Genomic DNA, 20,426 nt, shown 5'->3' with positions numbered 1-20,426 from the left:
TTAATGGCAAGTTTCACGTAATAGAATACGTGTTGGGGATCAGTCTCAGCTACCACCACACAAAATTGTAACTCGGTATCTGCAAATTTGAGTTATGGTCATTAAGTGTGTTTTATTCAGTCAGTTGGCTGTGGCAGCCATCTTGAATTGAGCTGACTTCAAAGGATAACCAACTGCAGATGTACATAAATTTATTAATCCTTTCTCCAAGTCTTGTTAAACTGTGTCCAGTAGTCCGTCAAATATTTTGCTGACAGACAGCAGAAATCCCCTCACCACCACCCACACACACACACACACACATCGGCTGCCTTCACCTTTTGGCAGCAGATGATAATGAGGGCTTTAATCACAGTTCATTGTCTTGTTTATAAATTATGCTTGATAAGATATTCAAGCCATTTTGAAGTGGAGTTCTGTGGAAAAGCGATGAAGACATAACAATATGCCCGTTTTTGACAGCTGTTTGAACAGCTTTAGTTTGGAAATTTACTTCTGACCAGACTAACAAACTAATCCAGGCCAAGATCAAAGTAGATTAGAGTTGTTTCAGGACAACAGCAAGCTCCTACATTTCAGAGCAGTTCATATGCTAATATATGTCCACATAAAAGTATATACTGCTGCCAAATTTACAACACAAAAAACAAAGAATGGAAACATGTGATTGGCTGCTAAAGATCCAGAAAATATCCTGAAAATTAGTGAAAGGCAGCTATGGTCCAAATAAATGACCTTTAGTAAACCGGAAGAAATATTGATGACGATCACTTTAAAAGATCACAAGAAAGTTTTTCTGAAGAATGAAGAATGATTCAGATTGTTGTGCAACCTTTATTGTGCAATCAGAAAGGCCGTGGGCCAGCACATCTGTCACGTGTTCATGACTAAAACTGAGCGATAGGTCCAGACAGTAAACCTAGAGGAAGTGGAAAGTGAAGTTTTGACAAGTGGGCTTTCGTACCTCAAATGTACGAAAAAAGGGAACAAACGAAACTGACGTGGTGTTTCGAACAGTTTCCATCATTGCTGCTAAAAGCGATTATTACAGCAACAAAGAAGAGCAAATTGGTTATAGAACCTAGCATGGAACCTGTCTCCAGCATTAAAACAAAATAAAATCCTTTTATTATGTAAAAAGATGCAGTTTTTGTTTAGATTACACCTGTGGTCTCAGAGCAGAGACGGCCTCTCTGTCACTGCTGTGGGTTTGTCTGCATGAAGCTGTGAACGACACGGCTTTCCGTGAAAGTGACGGTGTGTTAAAAGCTTTTCACTTTTACTGACAAACTAGGTATACCACGCACGTATCAGGAGGACAGTCAAATAAGGGTCAAAATTAAGCACAAACCCACAACTTCAGATGCTTCAAATAACATTTTTTTAGCTTATAAAAGTGAATGGTTTTGATTGTGACGGTTGATCAGATTTGTAACAAATTCCTCCAGAGAAGTCAGGTCTTTGAAGAGTTATTTTCTGATTTTTATTATATTTATTTATTTATTTATTTATTTATTTATTTTATTCCTGTCTGTGAACCAGAAACGTTAAAGACCTTCGGGAGCAGGGGGGGTTTCTTTTTTTGTAAAAAAAACAAAACAAAACAAAACTCAAAATGTACAGTTTTAGTCTGGCATTTTAATTGAAATTTAGTTTTATAAGTTGATTTAGATTAATATGTCGACTTTCAAGTTTCGGTGGATTTATTTTCCTGTCGCTAAATGAATTTTAATGTCTCCTGCCGCCATGAAAGGCGTCATGTAATCGCCTGTGTGTGCACGTGTGTGTGTGTGGGTGGATGTGTGAGTGTGTTTGTGTGTTTGTCTGTTAGCAAAGTATCTCATGAGACACTGGAAAGACTTTAGTGAGTAAATCATTTGACGTAGTTTTGGAGTTGACCCTATTCAACTAAATGACCTTAACAAAGACAACAATTGGTTGAATTCAGTCAGTTTTAGAGAAGTTCAGCTAATTTGATGTGGTAGTAGCTGAGAGTCATCAACATCACACACTCTGAGCCCTGACAGAGGAAACCTTTGAGGAAACCTTTGGGTCATAAGAATGTGACTGATAGACATTCCTTCGTAAATAAAATGTGTTTTAGATTTGACTTTTTATGATGTAATCTATCAAAACCTTTTCAACATTTAAGAGTTTATTGTTTTTGTCTGATTGGTGTTTGCTCATAATCTATGAGAGTTAATATTATTGACTGATTGACAATATTGCCTGGTTCCAAATGATACTAAGCACCACAAATATGATTATCAAGACAAAAAAAATCAAGAAATTGCGACTGTTCTAGGAACTGAAAGCACTTTTCCTGTTACACAGGAAAATAATAACTCGGGGTCTGAAAACTCATGCGGTTCTTTTGATTCTTGACTCTTATATATATTTTTTTCATTTCACACTTACCTCAGTGTGCCTAATCAGGAAATACTGCTTGTACCGTCTCCTCATAGCCATTCTGACATATTCATATTTCTGCTTCTCAGAAATATGAAAAACAAAGCTGTTCTCGTTAGCATAATTCTTTTTAACCCTTAGTTTTGATGAAGGTCAATGTGTGAAGACGAACTAAAACTACTATCATCATCTTTGCTGAAAACCGTTGTGGTAGCAGTTCTGCCGAGTAAAACAAAGTTATATATAAATAAATATAAATGGAGGAAACATTCTACCCATTTTGTGGTAGGTACCAGCCACAGCAAGGAGCCACACAAAGGAACAATTTTAGAAATATCAAGTGAAACTGGTTGGTACCCTTTTGAACTTTATTTGAGAAACAGGAAGCACATTTCCTCTGAGTGCAGAAGCCAACAGGCCACAGACAGATAGATAGATAACCAGACAGATGGATGGATAGATAGATAGATAGATAGATAGATAGATGGATGGATGGATGGATAGATAGATAGATAGATAGATAGATAGATAGATAGATAGATAGATAGATAGATAGATAGATAGATAGATAGATAGATAGATAGATAGATAGATAGATAGATAGATAGATAGATAGATAGATAGATAGATAGATAGATAGATAGATAGATAGATAGATAGATGCTTACTAGACATGTCCTACCTGGTTGGCCAAAGGAAGACCTCAACATGATCCAAAAGGTCCATAGACACTCAAACCACGTGCAGTCGGCCATTGTCTTGGTAAAACGCTGTATAAGGGTGCTGTCTCAACAGGGGTAAGACATGTAGACGCTGGACGTCACTTACGTTGTGCTGGGCTGTCAGCGTGCCCAAAATTAGTCGCACCCATGACTCGCCACACCACTGAAGTGTGAAAATGTGTTTAGATCAAAGCACAGTTGTCTGTTTAAAGTTGTTTTTTTCCCCTCATTTAAGCAGTAATGTATTTTTCAGTTTTTTTTTATTGTTTTTAAGTTTCAGAAGTTCACAGCAGTTTGTTCTTTGTCTTTTAGAAAGTTCACCTTAGAAATTAAGTAGGTGTTTAGTTAAAGGTAGAAGTTCATTAAAGGTTGTTCATTTAAAAAGTTCCCTAAAGACTGTTCGTTTACGTTTCAGTCAAAGTTCGGTGAGTTAATTTGCCCATCTGTATGTACACATGTCTGCCCACCTAGGCTGTGTATGGTTGTGTATGTGGGCCCAGCTGTTGGTTTGGTGAAAGGTGAAACCCTGCATGTATGGTTGATGTGTCACAGGCCACAGCTCACTGCATGAGGAGAAAAGGTCACGTTCTGGGTAAACTTGTTATGTGAAAAATGCATCTTGTACTCACCTTCGCTTTTAAATTTGTTTTTGTGTCACGTACAAGTGGTCACAGAAGAAATGCTACGAAGAAGTTTTTTGCTAAACATAATTGCCTTGTTATATTCTACAGTAATGTATTTTATGGTAGTTAATACAAAATCTTGATTAGTTTTTTTTAAATGCTTCAACAGATTTCTATTTTAATTGTGTATTGTGTGGAAGAACAATTGATACTAATTGTATCAGGTGTGAGAAAGAAGGTCAAAACCAGAAGTAAATCATACACCCAGAGGAGGCACTGAAGAAGACCAAACGTTATACATAATTATAAAATGGTCAAAGAGGGTTGGTGTAAAAAATAACGAGCGGTGACATCATCACCTGTGAGGAGGAGGGACCCCTCTGTAGTGTATAAGCTCTGGATCCTGACTGTAAGATGGGGGGTCGTTTCACTCTGTTGTCTGCAGAAGAGCAGATTTAAACTTGTTTTGTTTTTTTTTATGATTGTAGCTCTGTATCTTCATTGTCCCTGTACTTCAAGATATCTGACTCAGTCATTTTTTGTCATTTGTCTGTCGATGACACGAGAGCAAGGGTTAAAGACTCCAGAAATTTTTTTTAATCCTTTGGTTTTTTTTTCTTCATTGCTGGACAAACTTTTCAGCTATTTTTGAGGAATGATCAAGGTAAATTAGTATAGCTTTATCTAAAAGATAAAAAGCAACACTCTGAGGTGGACGTAATTATTAACATTAAAAAATTTTCACAACATAAATTGGACAGCCAGGAGTTGCCAGACAGGTTTAACAATGAATTAGAATGACTGTAAGCAAGAAAAAGGGATAAAAATCAACTTAAACACAGAACCATGATGCCTGAGATTCATCACTGAACATGATACGACAGAACTCGCCGTCAGTCCACGCCTCCCGGCTGTGGAATCACTCCAAACTCATTTGTCTCTGTCGTGATGGTAATGGCAGCCTACACAGAGTCAAACCACAGTCTGACAGTCTGATGTGTGGGGCAAGATGGAGCGGTGTATTGACGAGGTTCTCAATGCTGCACAAGACGATGATCCTCTCTTTGTGTGGTCTGTCTTGAGCAACCAGAACCTTCTTGGACTAAGTGGGTGCCCTCATGTACCTGTTAATTCCAACACCGGGCCACTGAGACGTCTGTATGCCCCACCTGTCAGGTAATTAAATGATACAATCACCCGGCCTCATGCAAACCCGCAATGTGACCTCTATTAAACTCTGCCGAGGGATGATAATTATGGCAAATGCGTCCACGCCGTCTGCTGACCCTCATTCACTGGTTTGACGGAGTGTCAAACTGCCTGATAACACCATTGCTCCACTCATGTTGCCCCATTTTATGGTCTTTGGTGTTTGCTGTGGACATCCCAGCTCCTTGCAGTTCAAACTCTTTAAATGCCCACTGTTAGTCTGCAGGTGGACCAAATTAAATCTAAATTGGACCATTCCGTCTGAGTGCTTAACCTTTTTTTTAATTAGTGAGTGTATAAAGATAATCATGCTGTGCACCAAGATATAATTTTTGTTTGTTTTGTTTAATTCGTGTTCAATTTTCATTCCTAATTTTCCATTAACTTCCTCTTTGATAATTCAGTTTCAGTTTTCATCATTGTTTTTCCCCAGAAAACTACATTTTAGGTAAAATGAGAAGTGTAACTGAACCAGACTAAAATTGCGAGGGAAGAAACCCTGCTGACGTTACTTGTTCCTCTCGGCTCGTGTCTGCGTTGGCTTAAAACACGTGCTTTTTGATTTTGGTGAAAAACTACGCTGCTTCGTGAAGACGACCCGTGTTTTAGAGACAGATACCAAGTGGCATTTCCCCATACATACATCCAAACCCACACAACTTAAAGTCATAAAGAAATGAAAAACGAAAAATGCAAAAGTTTCCATTAACCACTCGTGACCGTGTCACCTCGCGTTAAACGGAAAAATAAACCACCTTATTGGATCCTGCGCCGTGTCAGAAATTCTGATGGAACAAGTTGTTCTGTACTGATATGCGCTGGAGCCCTCTCCAGCCTCTGGAAGCCATGAAATATTAACGGAAGAGAAATATAAAATATTTAGGCCTTCTGAGTGCCGTGGGCTTGTGAAAGTCTGACTGAATCCTGAGTGGCACTGGTGGGCTGCACAAAAAAAACAAAAAAAAAGAAAAAGTGCTATTACTAAAGCTTGCAAAAAGTTGAACAAGAAAAGTCTTGAGTCAACGCAGGCACTTTTGTTAACGTGACTCTAGCTGCAAGTCACACCTGCTGACCACAGGATCACAGCTTTCAGGTCTCTGCTCAGTGCAGCGGCAGATGAAAGTCCCTTTTACGTCAGGGAAGACCCCCACTTCTTGAATCGGAACAGCTGGACTTGGACTTTTTATTTATTTTCTTTACATTTCTGATCTCACAATGAACATTTTCGGTTCTAAAGGTCTAATTATACAGAAGGGTTTTTTCTCTCTTTTTTTCAGGGTTAAATGCCTTGAAACCAACACAATCTTTAATAGAGTGTCATAAATATGCACTTTGGATACAGTTTTTAAAAAAATTAAGCCAACATTTTGCCAAAAACAACAGATGTTGACACCTCTGAAATGCCGAGTCATCTGAATGGTTTCAATTTTAGCTGGTCTTTTTCTGAGTTTTTCCCGACCCGGAGGCTTTACCTACAGTAATCCTAAAAAAACATGACTAATGCATAAAAACCTCTGCAAGTAATACCAAAACTATCTGGGTGGCTAGAAACAAAACAGTGTCACACGTTTCTAAATTTGTTTCATTTGATTGGACCAACTCTTTTAGACAACTTTGGGTTCTTAGACTCTCAAACATTTGACATTTCAGGGGTTAAAGGTGTAACAGAGGAATGACCATCATCCGGTTATGCTTATGGAGAGGGAGGGGCATTTTACAGACTCGGTTTGGGTCCACTTATTATTGTATTGAGAGGAGATTACAGTAAAGAAGTGCAATGTTTTTCTCATCAGAGTATCACTGTAAGGTTATTAAGCGGAGAGGATATGTGTATATGTGTGTGTATATATATATATATATATATATATATATATATATATATATATATATACATAATGTATTACAGCTTTCATAGTTGGCAAATGTCAGCGGAAGTGAACACTTACTGAACAAAATGCTTTCCATCACTGTTACTGAAACACAAAATGGGAGAGAATCTTTTCTTTTTAATTTCTGAGGTCCAACTTGGAAAAAAATCAAGTGGAAAGCCCTCAAAGTCAGAAATGCAGCTTCCTGATCAGCCTCAACCTTAAAATCCAACATGGCCAAGTTGCCAATAAAAAGCTGCAGCAACAGACAGTTTATTGTCACTCAGTAATCGAGGCACGCACTGAGTGCTTTCCAGCCATCATGAGCGAACATGCACAAAATGCAATGAAATCCATTATCTCCTTGTGCTGCTAATGGTAGTTAGCCTGGTTACTGAGCACAACAATAAGCTAATCCTCCTGTTTTCTGACTTGCAGCAGAAATACAGTAAAGTCTGGCCTGACATCATTCCCAGTCCTGAGTGACGACCTCTGAGGTAAATGAAACGTAGCATCTGTTCTACCACTCCAGAGGAGTTACATTACTGACTAAAAGGTTGACTCATTTGAAGTGGGGTACTCTGGCAATATTAAGAATAATTTAAATCTTACTTGTTGTAGAAAGCTCTTTGGAGAACCTAAGTTTGGAGAAACAGAGGTTGATTCTGACCAGATTGATGAGCTAATGGCTCGTTTGAGTGGGGCCGAGATAAATGCCACTTTATAAACCTTTACACATCAGTCAATTTCCACTATTATGTAGGTAGTATTATATTATAATCGTAAAGTATTATTAAATTCCTGCTGGAATTTACCCAAGCTGCAACAGAAGAGCTATAGTTAGCTGCTGCTGTTGCCACATCCAAGGACTTGTTTCATAATCTTCACCACAAAGTGTCAAATATTTAAAAGAAGCTGGGATTTTCGGTTTAGAGATATTTTTTTTATATCTTGCTTCCTGTTTTGTCACAGCTTTGTGATCCAGACTGGCCTAGTGAAGAAAAGGGCAGGATTAAAAACAGAGAAGGAAACAAAAACTAAAGTGTTAAGTCAGTTTATTCAGAAAACTGAAAGAGGATATAAAACTGCAAGTCAAATTTCACTGAAACCAAACATTTCCCTGAAAACCAACACAGATTTAATCAGATCCTCTGTGACTGATAGCATCAAAATCAATCAACTGAGGAAATCGAAGCATTACTCGATCAGATAAGATACAGATTTATTCACACCACAAATGCTGTGTTGAAATACCATGCAGTTGCAGTGGAAAAGAAAGAAAACTTGCCTCAATTGTTTTCCGAGCACTTGTGCATTTGTCGCAACGCTGCAAACGCTAAAGGTGTTAACCACTGGTGTTTTTTGTATACGCAAGAAAATAGATCTGCAAAGCTCATCAACCCACACCGAGTTGCCAAGCAGAAAAAACTTCACACCTCTGCATTAATATGATTTAATGACACGCATAAAGCCATAAATTGCGTATTGCGTAATGTTGTCAAAGAGTTATGATAAACTAAATAAACTTACCTCATTACTTTTTTTTTGGTTCATTTTAGAGATTTAAAATTCCATATTTTTTCCATTTAATGTCTTTACATGTAAAAAAAAAAGCATAAATCGCAACAAACAAAACAAAAAAACAAAAGTTGAAATTTAGTTATTCATTTTACAGCTTTAATAAGTTACACAATTTTATTACTTTTCTTATTATGCATACTTTTTCATTTAGCTTCGTATTTGCAAAGTATGGTCAGATTTTTAATGAGGCAGCTGAGCGAGAGTGGGACAAGCGGGTGCTTTTGCTTTCAATCTCCCTCACATGTGGTTTTTTGGTGTTTCCCTTTCCAGTCTGAAAATTTCCCTTTTGTCACAGGAAAGATGATGCATGCAGCTGAAAAAGAGTATTTAAGAGACAACCCTGAGCTCCTAACCCTTCACAGCACTTCTGTCAACCAAACCTGCTGCCTTACCACCAGAACCACACGTCTTCGGCACCGGTGTCCTCTCGACCTCAAGAAGAAGTCCAACAATGGCCGGCATCATCAAGGTGTTTCTGCTCCTGGCCGTCGTGGTCTGCATCGCTAAAGCCCAGCGTGAGTTTGCAATCTTTACTCATCATTTGGAACTTATAGGGGTGTGCGATTTTTGTTGATACGAGCATGGATTTGTGACACTATCTCTTCTTTTCCAGTCAATGAAGCCGGACAGAGCTGTCTGTGTCAGCGTGTCAGAAACGGCAGCAGAACAAAGCTTAACATCAGAGACATCCAGATCTACCCGGCAACCACATTCTGTGACAGAGTGGAGATTGTGTAAGTTAGAAGATCCTATTAGGAATTCCAACAATTTATATAATCATTTTCTTTATACTTATTATCACTCAAAAGAACCAAAATGCCAATAACGACACCTGTCGTCTCTAACGTTTGAGCCCTGAAACACTCAATCAAAGCAAATCACAGTCTCTGAATATTACGCTAAATAATCCATCTGTGGTTTTATTTGAGTTTATGTTCATTTATTCTTTGAGTTTTAAATAAACTCACCTCTGTTATCCCATCCAACAGTGTCACCAGTGAAAGGGGTCGCTACTGCCTGAACCCTGAGCTGCAGAAAGTGAAAAGGCTCATAACTCAGATCATGTGAGTATTAAGATAATCTGATCATGAACACTCTGATCACCTGATTGCACATATTAATGTTTGAGTAAATGACGCAGTGATTTATAGCGTGCTATGTTTGATTTGCTGTTGTCTCTAGGAAGATAAAGAAAACCACCACTTCCAAGCCTACTGGTGTCAGCTTCACCTCAAGCAGCAGCAGCAGCAGCAGCAGCAGCAGCAGCAGCAGCGCCGCGACCCGCGTCTGATTCTCTTCTTTGTTTGGCTGAATAAGAACTCCGCCTGTCCTCTGAACTCTGGGCCAGTGACCCTTAAACAAGAGTAGATGTGAAATGACTCAAACCTGTGGACCTATTTATCTTCTATTTATACTCCTGTGAAAATGTGTGAAATCTGTCATTCCTTCATGTTGTTTTTCTTCAGCTAAGTTTTGTAATGTACATTTTGTTACTTATTTTGCATTTTTTTTGTAATAAAAATAATGAAAACCGAGGCAGTAAGGTCCAAGTGTTTTCTGTTCTGAGCCTGAAAAGCTTTCGTCCCTTTAACGACACTGCTACCATGTGGATTGAGGCTGCAAATGCACGACACGTGCACAGTTTTATGTCATTTCATTCTCACGTCTCAGAAGCTCCTTGAATGCGGTGCATCAAATGTCAGAAGGCGCTGAACTTTGGGCTACCTGCGCTGCACAGCTGACGTCAAAGCTGCACGCAGATTAAAGGGTCAGCCACCAGCCGCATGCCCCCCGCTAAACTCAGATGAGGGTCATTCAGATCCGCTGAATCCTATTGGTTGCTAACCTTCACACCCACAAACAAACTTGTTTTTTTCATGCTCAGTACCAACATGGTTCCTTTCACGTTTAACACATGCGTCAAAACGAAATGTTAAACCCCGTCTTGCTGCAACTGCAACATAAACCTCATTCTCACTAAAGTTTACAACTAAATTTAGACTTGTGAAGTGTCATTTGAAGAAATGACTAGCAGCCAGAACACTGTCACAGTGTTAAAATGTCTTGTCATGATGGTTCAGACTGAGGCAGCAAAGCAAGCAGTTAAAACATGAACTCAAATATTATATTCCAATAGACTACGGATAAAACTGATTATAATCTCATTTAATGTAAATGTAAAAATATTATTGGTGAAATGAGCACAATAATAAACATACTCACTGACTAAATAATAATATGGACTCTGTCTGTGTTATATTTTCATATACTGTAGAAACAGGTTGTTATTTCAGTAAACTAAAGAGATGTTTTAGGGTTACCTAAGCCAGTTCTAACCTTTAACTTTACCAAAAAGTGAAGTTTTTTTACCCTAATCATAAAAAAAGATATGTCAGCCGTCTAAACCAGCACCAGAAGATAGTTTAGCAAGATCTGATAACTAAAGGTTCTGTCTTTATAAACTTCGGACTCCACAAGTAAAACTTGATCTAGAACTATGGGAGGAATTTGAAGACATGGCGGAGCTTTGTCAGGGAGAGACTGATATGTGCGAGAAATTAATTTAAATTCTGATTTGAATTTAACAAGGAACCAAAAAGAAATGTAAAACAGGAAATACAATCTCTCCTGTTAATTCTCTGCAGCATTTTAGATCAGCTGGACACTTCAGAAAGGTTCATTTTGAACATCATAAAGGTTTTAAAGTGTTCAGCGTGAAAATAACCCATCCGCTGATCCTGTTTCGAAGATATTTTGGTCAAGTTATTCAAAGCGCAAGTGGCTGCTTCTTACAGCCCAATACCTCCCCGGTTCCTTGAGGTGAGCCAGAAGAACAGAACACTGTCTGCAGAAAGTTTTAATGGGTGCTGATTAATTCACACTTTAGCCACTTCGTACTTTCACCCCATAATCAGCGGGGGACATTTTGTAATCTTGTGCTCGCCATCGTGTACCCATGTATTTCTGCGTCCTTGTCTAGGGTTAGGTCAATGTTAGGTTTTGTTGAGATTTTGTTGAGATTTTCGGCCAAAATGGCTGCAACTTCATTATTTCTCAGCACAAGTTGATCTTAGTCTAAAACGGTTGTGTCCAATCCTGGTCCTGTAGGGTCACTATCCTGCATGTTTTAGATGTTTCCCTTATTGCTCTGCAGAAGCCTGTTAATCACTCAGTCATTCAAATCATGTGTTGCAAAGCAGAGAAACACCTAAAACATGCAGGATAGAGACCCTCCAGGTCCAGGATTGGACACCACTGGTCTAAAACCTCCGGCATGACAGGTGGTGGGCTTCAAGGGATGCTAGGCCTTAATTATTATTAATAAGATCAATAATAATATGATTTTATGGTGCAGCTAGACAGCATTTCCTCAAGAAGTGATCTTTACCGCTACAACCCACACAATAAGTCAAAAATGAATGTAAACATCCAGACTTCCTCTATTAGGTTTTAACACATAGGTTGCCCTGCTGCCTGCTTGTCCGTCTCAGTTATGTAACAATTCATGCTCCCGGGACAGCCATACATAAAACATTAAGAGTTGCAAACCAAAGCAGCAGACATTCCTGAGCCTGTCACGTTGCACAGACAGACCCTCTGCAGGGCTTCAGGTTTCATTCAGTCACTTCCGCCGCTGGCAGGGCTGTGGGATAGTTCCCCTCACTGCTGCCGTGTGTGACCGGCTCTGCTGTTTGCACGTCCAAAAGTCATGGTTGAACTCACCGGTGAGCAAACATGCTGCCGTCTGTCCTGCGAGCCGCCACGTTGTCGCCACAGCTGCTGCGAAGAAATCACCTCATCTGTGGAGTTACTTTACTAGGAGGGGGAAGGAGCTATTGACAGCAGAGGTGAGCAAACGTGTGTGAGTGTCCTTCATCTTGCAAGAACTAACAAAACCTAGAAAGTGCAGGCTGTAACAGGCAGCTCAAATCTGTGAGGAAATGTTTAAATGCTGATTTAAACTAACTATCCCAGAGAAGTGTTGCAAAACTTAAGTTATTATTACTGTTTTAATAACTACAGTTTCAACTTTGGAAGCTACTCCTTTTTTTTCTTCTTCTTCTTCTTTTCTGCAAGTCATTGCTGTAACTAACTTCTCTAAATGCTGGCATGGACAGCAGTCAGCTTTGTTCCTAAGAACAAATCTGAAAAGACCTCTTTCAGACTTGTTTTTAGGAACAAATCTGAAAGAGGTGGACTGACATAAACTTTGTAGATCCTGTCAGATTTTAAAGTCCACTTGCCCTATTTAGGGTTTCACTTGAAACTGAAGAGGCTGATGTGCACATGCTGTCATGTCAAAACAATGTTTTATTTCCATGTGGACAATGAGCCCACTTCAGGGCATCTGGGTTGGTTTGTTCTGCAGAGGGCTGATAATAGTGACTCTAATTTAAACTGACACTGCAGTACATTTCTGCCCAGAGCAGGCAGGAAACAGGACACCTCTCTCTCTGTGTTCTGTAAATTACAAGTTTGATATATTTATTCCTTGACTTTACCACCATTCGCCCAAGGACACTGGATGGTTTTCATCTAATGTTCTGTAAGCCTGGTTTGAAAACACCAACATGTGTTGTTGCGCCACTGTTTCACTGGAACAGGTCTTTCTACTGCCATAATAACCCTTCAACACGCTGTGATGTCCTCTGATGCAGGTTTGAGTCCATCGTCAACCTCCAGTGTTTGTTTAGGTGAACGCCCTCCCACGGATCTAGTGTCATCATGGCCTCGGGGCACGAAGACATTCCAGGTAATGTTATTGTTTTGATGCAACATATTAAAAATACAGGAGTGATAAACCCTATCAAGACTGTCAAAATGTTTTCCAAAGCGAGCTATAATTAGTCCTTTTTTGCCTTTTTTCAGCCCTTGAGTCTGGCCTGTCCTCAGGCCTTTGTGGCGCTCTGTCATCTCCCATTGGAATGACTCGACACAACATCAGCTACGACGAGCTCATAGATGCCCCCATGCATTCGCCCCCTCCGGACATGACCGTGAACTTCTTTTGGAAAGACCCCGTCATCCCCCAGCACAGGTTTAGGGACGAGGTGCTTCTTGTCGTTTTAAACTTTCTAACGCAGATCGTTCTGAACTGGCTACCCTGTAGGAGTAGCTTGGACACTTTGGACTCATTTACTTGTCTGTTAGATTGTAAATTAATCCTAAAACTATAAACTTATGTGATTAGGTACGCAAGAACAGTGGGAAGCTGCTGGCACAAGATGCACATATGCAACCCAAGTCTGCCGTGTCTGTTGTAAAGGCTAAAGCCTCCACATTTATGAGCTCCCTTATGACTAGTGAGTAATAACTGTAAGATTTCTTAAAAGCCTTAAGAGTACATATGGAGACATTAACATGAACTAATTGTTTACACTTCTGTTTTCCCAATTACACTCAGAGCAAACCCAGGAAAACCTTGAAAGGTTTGAGCACCAGGCAGGACTGACAGAAACCGTTTATTCACCCCACAAAGGCCTCTCTGCTGAGGAAACTCGCCTCCACCGACTTGTTGAGAGCAAGCTCCCAGTAAGTACAAACAAATGTGAGATGAGGTGCCAGAAATCGGGGCAGGATTTGTCCCTGAGCAAATATGAGAAAAAGATAAAATAAATCTGCATAAATATTATTTTTTGCACACCTGAGTGTATAACAGGGGACCTCGATTGCCGCAACATACTTATCTGTTTTCCTTTGAAGTATCTCCAATGACGCCTGGTCAGGATAAGATGTCAGACAGCAGAGGGCAGGAGTTTATGAGTTTAGCCCACATTTAGTCTACAGGGATTAGTTATCTCTCAGCAACAGACACAAGAAGTTTAATTTGATAATGTCACATTGTCACAACTTCAAAAACAGGAACAAAGTTTTGCCAGAACTGCTGGTAACTTTTAACCGACTGCAAAAATTGGGTACTAGGTTTTACTTTTTGCATATTTTTATGAAGGGATAAGTAAGCAGATACTTTGTTGAAAGACATCAGTGAACATTCACAAAGTACTTGTGTGTATGGGACAGATTTTGGTATTTGATTTCCTTTCTAGATTTGTCAACTTTGCACGCAAACTTTATCTACCCCATGCTCATGTATGGAGGACGAATATTTTATATATTTCTGCTTTTATTTTGAATTATACCAGTTTTGGTCCTCCATACTTAGGTTCTATCAGCTATAAAATAACTTAGTTCCACATCGTAGTAATGTTTAAGACAAAAGATATATGCTTATTTTAACTGTTCTGCTTTTTAAAAACTGGCAACTGTTTTGCCTCTTCATATAAGTGTTATATTTGAGATATTGCGATATAAAACTTGTAAAATTGTGTCCTACAGCAGTGATAGCGGACAAAATAAGGAATATCTAAGTAAACAACTTACGTAACGAGCTTTGTGATTCAGTGATGTTGCCTGGCAACAGCCTTCCACGAACAGAGGCTCTCACTTCTGAGAAGGACCAATCACCGAGCTCGTAACAAAAACAAACCTACTTCGTTCGGTGAATACAGGTCGTGTCCGATTTTCTCCCAAAAAAGAAAGAAATTGTGACTGAATCAACGAATTATGGACAAAATGAAGACGGCTATCGAACTGAGACGTCAACGAAAGCTTATCATAAAAAGGTCTGTGTAGATGTCGTCTTGTTTTGTTACTAGCTTATATATTTTCTTCCCAAAAGAAGGCCGTTAGCATAGCAACCTGCCAGCTGCCTGGCGAAGCCAAGCCGAGCTAAGCTAACTCTAGAAAACAAACCGATTGTATCGTAACTTGGCGACTATCGAGCGGCATTGGACATAGTCACAGCAGAACGTTTGATAGAAGGCTAAACGAATGTTTAGCAACAAAATGTACCCGTTTGTTCATTGTTTATGTGGTGACTTAGCCGCGGTTAGCTTAACAACGACTAGCTGTTAGCTACCATTAGCGATATTGCTTTGAATCGAAACTACAGAAAACAAAAACACCTTGAGGCGCCTCAGGGCTTCGGGGTTGTTTTGCCATATTGAAAATATTTCGGTTTGCCAAACCCAGCCGGCATTCGTGCAGCCGACAAATATTTTTTAATGGAAACCTTAAAAAATGTAGACATGTGCCCTTGAGCTGTAGTTGTCTTTTGTCTGCAGTGTTTACAACAACCCTCCGTGCTGTAACTAAATACCAGTAAATACATTGTGTTTGTAACAAAGAGATCAAGCTGGAAAGGTTTTGGTTTTGACACATTACCCGAACGTTGACACATTACCTGAACGTGTATTTTCTCATTCTGTTTCTCATTTGCACTGTGATCAGACAAAGGCTTGAACATAAAAACAATTTGTATAATTTTGATAATAGTTTGGATAAGTGTTTAACATTTGGTTGCATTAACTGGACAATGACGTTTGATATTTAAATGAACTAGTCCTAATTTATTAGTTACATAAGCCTAAATCTTAAAACAAGCGTGGTTGAATGTTGTTAGAGGTGTCAGGGTCTGAAAATTAATTTAGCACATTCTGCGTTTAAAAACAGTACTAAATGTAGGTCATGGTTTTGTTTTCCTCCTGTTCAGGGAGAAACAATTATCTCAGTAGATTTATGTTTTTTTATGGAGGATCATTTAGTTTGAGCTGGAATTGTAATGTAATTCATAGTTTTTTATTTTTTATTTCTCCCCACACTCATATGACACAGCAGCAGGTGATAGGGGCAGATGATCTGTGACGCACTTACTCCCATTTCTGATCTGCAAGGTCAGATACACACTTGACCTCCTGCGCTGTGTACCACAGATGTTTGCGCTTTAAATACGATCAGTCCTGCACCTCTTTTCGACATATTGACACAACAGGAAAAAACCTGTTCAAATATTTGTCACTGTCAACTTCCCAGGCTGATTGTGGACCAGCGAAAGGCTTCTTTAAGTGTTTCTTTTTTTTATATGTACATTTTTTTCTTCCTGTTTGAGCAGAAGTTGAGGATGCCAAGTGGGGACTTCAAGGAGGACAGGCTCACAACATCTGCACAATCTACCCCGAGTGTCACCCCCTCTGTCACCCCCAGCGTCACTCCCCACTCATCACCAGCTGTTAATCGCAGGTGAGCACCCTGGCTTTAAAACATGCTCCTCATATTATTACTTCTGGATACCTCATCATAGATTTCGTATCATCCTGGGTTTCTGTCTTTCTTGTATGTTTACGTCTCGCTCTTTGCTGGTGGGAATACAGGAACTGGTTGCAGCTGGGTCCAGCGCCTTGTTTTACAATTCCAGAGCCTGAAGGATCAAACCCACACACAGACATGGGAGGAAATGAAGGAGGCGGAGGTGGATTGGACAGGTGGAGCTTGTTCGGAACTCGGCCTGTGGTACACAAATCTCCCACGGACCCCGGCTCTGAAACGAGCACAGGTGAAGGCTTTGAGTTCTACATCTGCACCTTACCAGCCATTTGTCACTGTCACAGAGTGGATAGGAAGGGTTTTTTATAGCTGTGTGTTGGCTGTAGAAAGGAAGGGCAGTAAATTGGCAATTCTACAACTTTTTTTTTATTATTAGCTCAGAATATTTAGGCTATTATTAACATCTCCACAACACATCTGTCCTGCAGGCTTCTCATTGCAGTCCTACTTTGGCCTGCAGAAGTCCTCCACCATGGACGGCACCAACACCCAGATCAACCTCCAGGTGGACGACCCGGCCAAGTTCATGCCCCCCAAGATTGAAATCTCAGGCACGGAACCCAAGCGGGTTTCGCCACGACCACACAAACTTAAACCTCGGGACATGAATGTTTTAACACCCTCGGGCTTTTGAAGTCAGACCAGCTGTCAGCTTGCTCCTCTGTGCCACATCCCACCCCCTCCCCTTTTTTTTCCTCCTTCATCTGGTTGCTGATGTGCTTCCCTGCATCCTTCTGCTCCAGAGCAAATTCCCTGAGGCTGAGAGGAATGGGGACCATCTTTAAGGACGTCATTGTACTCTGACCCCCCCACCACCACCACCCAGCAGAAGATTCAGATCGACTGCCGTCTTCTAAATAGTTCTGCTTCCAATTCGATGGTCCAAATAAAACAAAAAAACACTTATGTTACTCCTGAAGATGTTTTTACATCACCCTATTTGGTGTATTTGAATGCAATGTCCTATCCCTTCGTCTTCAGTGATGTGATATTGAAATATCTTGTCAGACGTTTGTAAAATTTGTCATTTTAGCATCGCCTTTCATGCTAACACCGACGACAACCTATTTAATTTTCCCTTGGCTCACTTTTGTTAATTGTTATCATTTTAAATAAGCTCACAGATTTCTCGTGTAGTGCTTTTTTATCAGCATGCAGAGTATTTTATGGCGTGTGACTGATAATGTGCCTAAACTTGCAGCGTGCTCAAATTCGCAATCGCAGTTTTGTTTTCTTGCTTTTTTTTATTATGTGAAAGAGGTATCTTATTGTACTTTTCAATATGTCTGTTGAACTGAAGTGAGTTTTTTGTTTTCTCTTTTTAATTATTATTTTGTTTCAGTTGTTTTCATATTGCCCTGCTTTATATCCATTATGTTTATTTTAAATAGTGAGTAGTACATTTTGTTGGGTTTATTGTCACAGTAGTGCGTGACTCGCAATATGACTAAACACGCTAGAAACATCGGCATTTGAATGGTCGGTTTACATTTTGAGTTTTGAGTAAGAAACTCTGCTGGTTTGTTGGAAAAAAGAAAAAAAAAAGTTTTATTCCGCCAAGTATAATTGCACATGGGAGAAAATCTCCCCCTGAGATCTGTTAATAAATTCAATCATAACAAATTCATCTGGACTTCATAGTTTTTACAGTCGCGTGTCTAAATTAAAGTAGTCAGTGGAATGGAAATTGCGGGAAACTAATGAAGTTAGCATCCATAATGCAGTTTCATCTGTCTGCCCAGCATGTGCAGTCGATTTATGAGTAACCAATTTTAGGTCTTGAAATTAAAACCTAATTTCAAGAGTTTCGTGGTGATAAAGTTCAAGTCTTTTTATTAAACAAAGATTCTAATCTAATAGAATAATCTATTCTATCAGGTTCTCTTCTAATAGAACAGAATTGTTTTATTCTGGAACAAAAGGAAAGAGAGATACTTTATTGATCTCCTGAGGGAAATTAGAGTCACTGCAGCAGACAAGTTCAAAGTTAAGAACTGTATAACAGTATTAATAAAAAATACAGAGTAGTACAAATTGAGACAGGTGGTGTAGAGATGGAGAATACTTAATTTACTGATTAACGATTGTGTGCAAATATTAATTTAGTGATGTTTCCTGTAGTGTTCTCTGTGGCAGCGGAGCGGAGTGAGTCTCTTGGGAAAGGAGCTTCGCTGTATTCGTAGTGTGTCATGAAGGGGGAGGGATGGATTGTTCATGTTTGAGAGCAGTTTGTTCCGTGACCTCATGTCTCTCTCTCACTGACTCAAATGAGTCATGATTCCTTTCAGCTTTTTTAATGAGTTTTTTTGAGCTTGCTGCTCCCCCAGCAGACCACGGCCCCCAGTGGACGGCACCTGGTGCCACGTTAGAGGATCTCAGCTTCCTCAGAAAAAAAAAAGAGTTTGCTCAGCCCCTTTAGTCCAGCCTACTGCTCAGATGCACTGCCGAAGTCAGTCCACAACCAGAGCCGAGATGTTGGCCCTGGTTGTGGATTTTTAATTTTCCTGTTCTCTGTACTCCAACTCCCATCCATGTCTAATATGTCCCCCAGAGTCATCGGAGAACTTCTGCAGGTTGTGCTGAAAGTCCAAGGTGTACGGAGACAACAGGACTGTCCCCTGCGCTCCTCTGCTGCACAAACCGAGGAGCGTCTGAAAGATCACCCAGGAGCCCAGGACACAGTAGCTCTGACACCCATCCAAAGCAGGTTCGCAGTCAGTGTAGAAGTTTCGATGGTGCTGAAGAAAGTCAACGAACGTTGATTCTATTATAGCTTCCACCTCCATCAGGTGGGCGTGAGCATGGTGCAGCAGACGGACTGCATCATCTTTCTCCACATGGGGCCGGTGGGCAAATTGGCGCAAGTCGAGAAGAGCCGTTTTCACCTGTGGTCCAAGATGGGTGAGAACCAGCCTCTCCAAAACCTTCATATGTGATGTCAGGGCCCAGCAGTCTGATGGTGCTCAGAGCAGGCGGGGTGGGATTCTCTGGCAGGATGTTTTTCAAAGCACCCTCTCCTGCTGCAGGATCCCAGGCAGCTGAGAATCACAGGACCTCCCAGGATGAATGAAATTACTTCAAATATATAATATAAAGTAGTAATTTTGTCCCTTTATAACACTAACGCAACATGACTGGGGATGAAAAAAGAAATTAGGTCGTCTTTTTTAAGTTTTTCTTTTCACATATTTATTTTTGTTAACCATGCTGCACATTGTGATTGAGAAATGTTCCATTTTACCCAAAACCCAGACTTACTCATCCCAAACGAAATCGGGAGAGGGATTTTTGATCCACCTTTACTTGCGTTTTTTGGCCAGAAGGTGGCGCAATAAGATCATCGAGAGCTCACCGGCTCCCTGTTTGGTGCTTTTGATGCTATAACTCGGGCCAGGCATGAACTCTGCAGCTGTGATGTGATTTGATTTGTCATCTTATCAAGGAAGCTAAGTGAAAATACAGCCTGAGTGCACCAAACTGTAAAGAAAACAAAGGGCAGCGTGGAATCAGTTTCTCCGTGTTGTCTGTGAGGCAGCCAGACAGGTGTTTATGTTTGGGACACTTTAAAGTCAGAAAACTGAAAAGAGGTTAGGTTCCTAAACACACCTAACTTAAAAATAAGAAGAAAGAAATGTAAAAATAAAGAAAAACCTGCTGGCAAAGTAATTAAAACCGAATCAAACACGCCCTTGTTAATAATAAGCTGTTATTCAGGAATCAGGTGTTGCATCTTTCTCAGGTAGGTTATGATGATTTCTTTCTTTTTTTGTGTTTGTTCAGTTAAGAAAAAGTGTGCACAACTAGTAACCTATTAATTAGCACTTGGTTAATCAGTGACCCCTTGTGATATT

General features: G+C 40.0%; 1 protein-coding gene across 1 annotated transcript; it reads left to right on the top strand.

Annotated features, from left to right (window-relative positions):
- Positions 1-12,050: 12,050 nt before the first annotated feature.
- kiaa1191 (KIAA1191 ortholog) lies at positions 12,051-18,202 on the top strand. The gene is made up of 8 exons (XM_017424041.3): positions 12,051-12,260; positions 13,071-13,165; positions 13,282-13,463; positions 13,604-13,715; positions 13,817-13,944; positions 16,364-16,491; positions 16,623-16,804; positions 17,004-18,202. The coding sequence occupies exons 2-8, from the start codon at positions 13,138-13,140 to the stop codon at positions 17,207-17,209; spliced, it is 966 nt and encodes a 321-aa protein (XP_017279530.1). The 5' UTR covers positions 12,051-12,260; positions 13,071-13,137; the 3' UTR covers positions 17,210-18,202.
- Positions 18,203-20,426: the final 2,224 nt, after the last annotated feature.

Source organism: Kryptolebias marmoratus, linkage group LG9 (assembly GCF_001649575.2).
Source record: "Kryptolebias marmoratus isolate JLee-2015 linkage group LG9, ASM164957v2, whole genome shotgun sequence".
Classification (NCBI taxonomy): Eukaryota; Metazoa; Chordata; class Actinopteri; order Cyprinodontiformes; family Rivulidae; genus Kryptolebias; species Kryptolebias marmoratus.
Note: the sequence above shows the minus strand (reverse complement) of the source record. Positions and strands in the feature narration are given on the sequence as shown.

Coding starts and splice junctions, on each gene's coding strand:
- kiaa1191 (XM_017424041.3), top strand. CDS start 13,138: ATGGCCTCGGGGCACGAAGACATTCCAG. Junction 13,716..13,816: donor TATGAGCTCCCTTATGACTA/GTGAGTAATAAC, acceptor AATTACACTCAG/AGCAAACCCAGGAAAACCTT. Junction 13,945..16,363: donor TTGTTGAGAGCAAGCTCCCA/GTAAGTACAAAC, acceptor CTGTTTGAGCAG/AAGTTGAGGATGCCAAGTGG.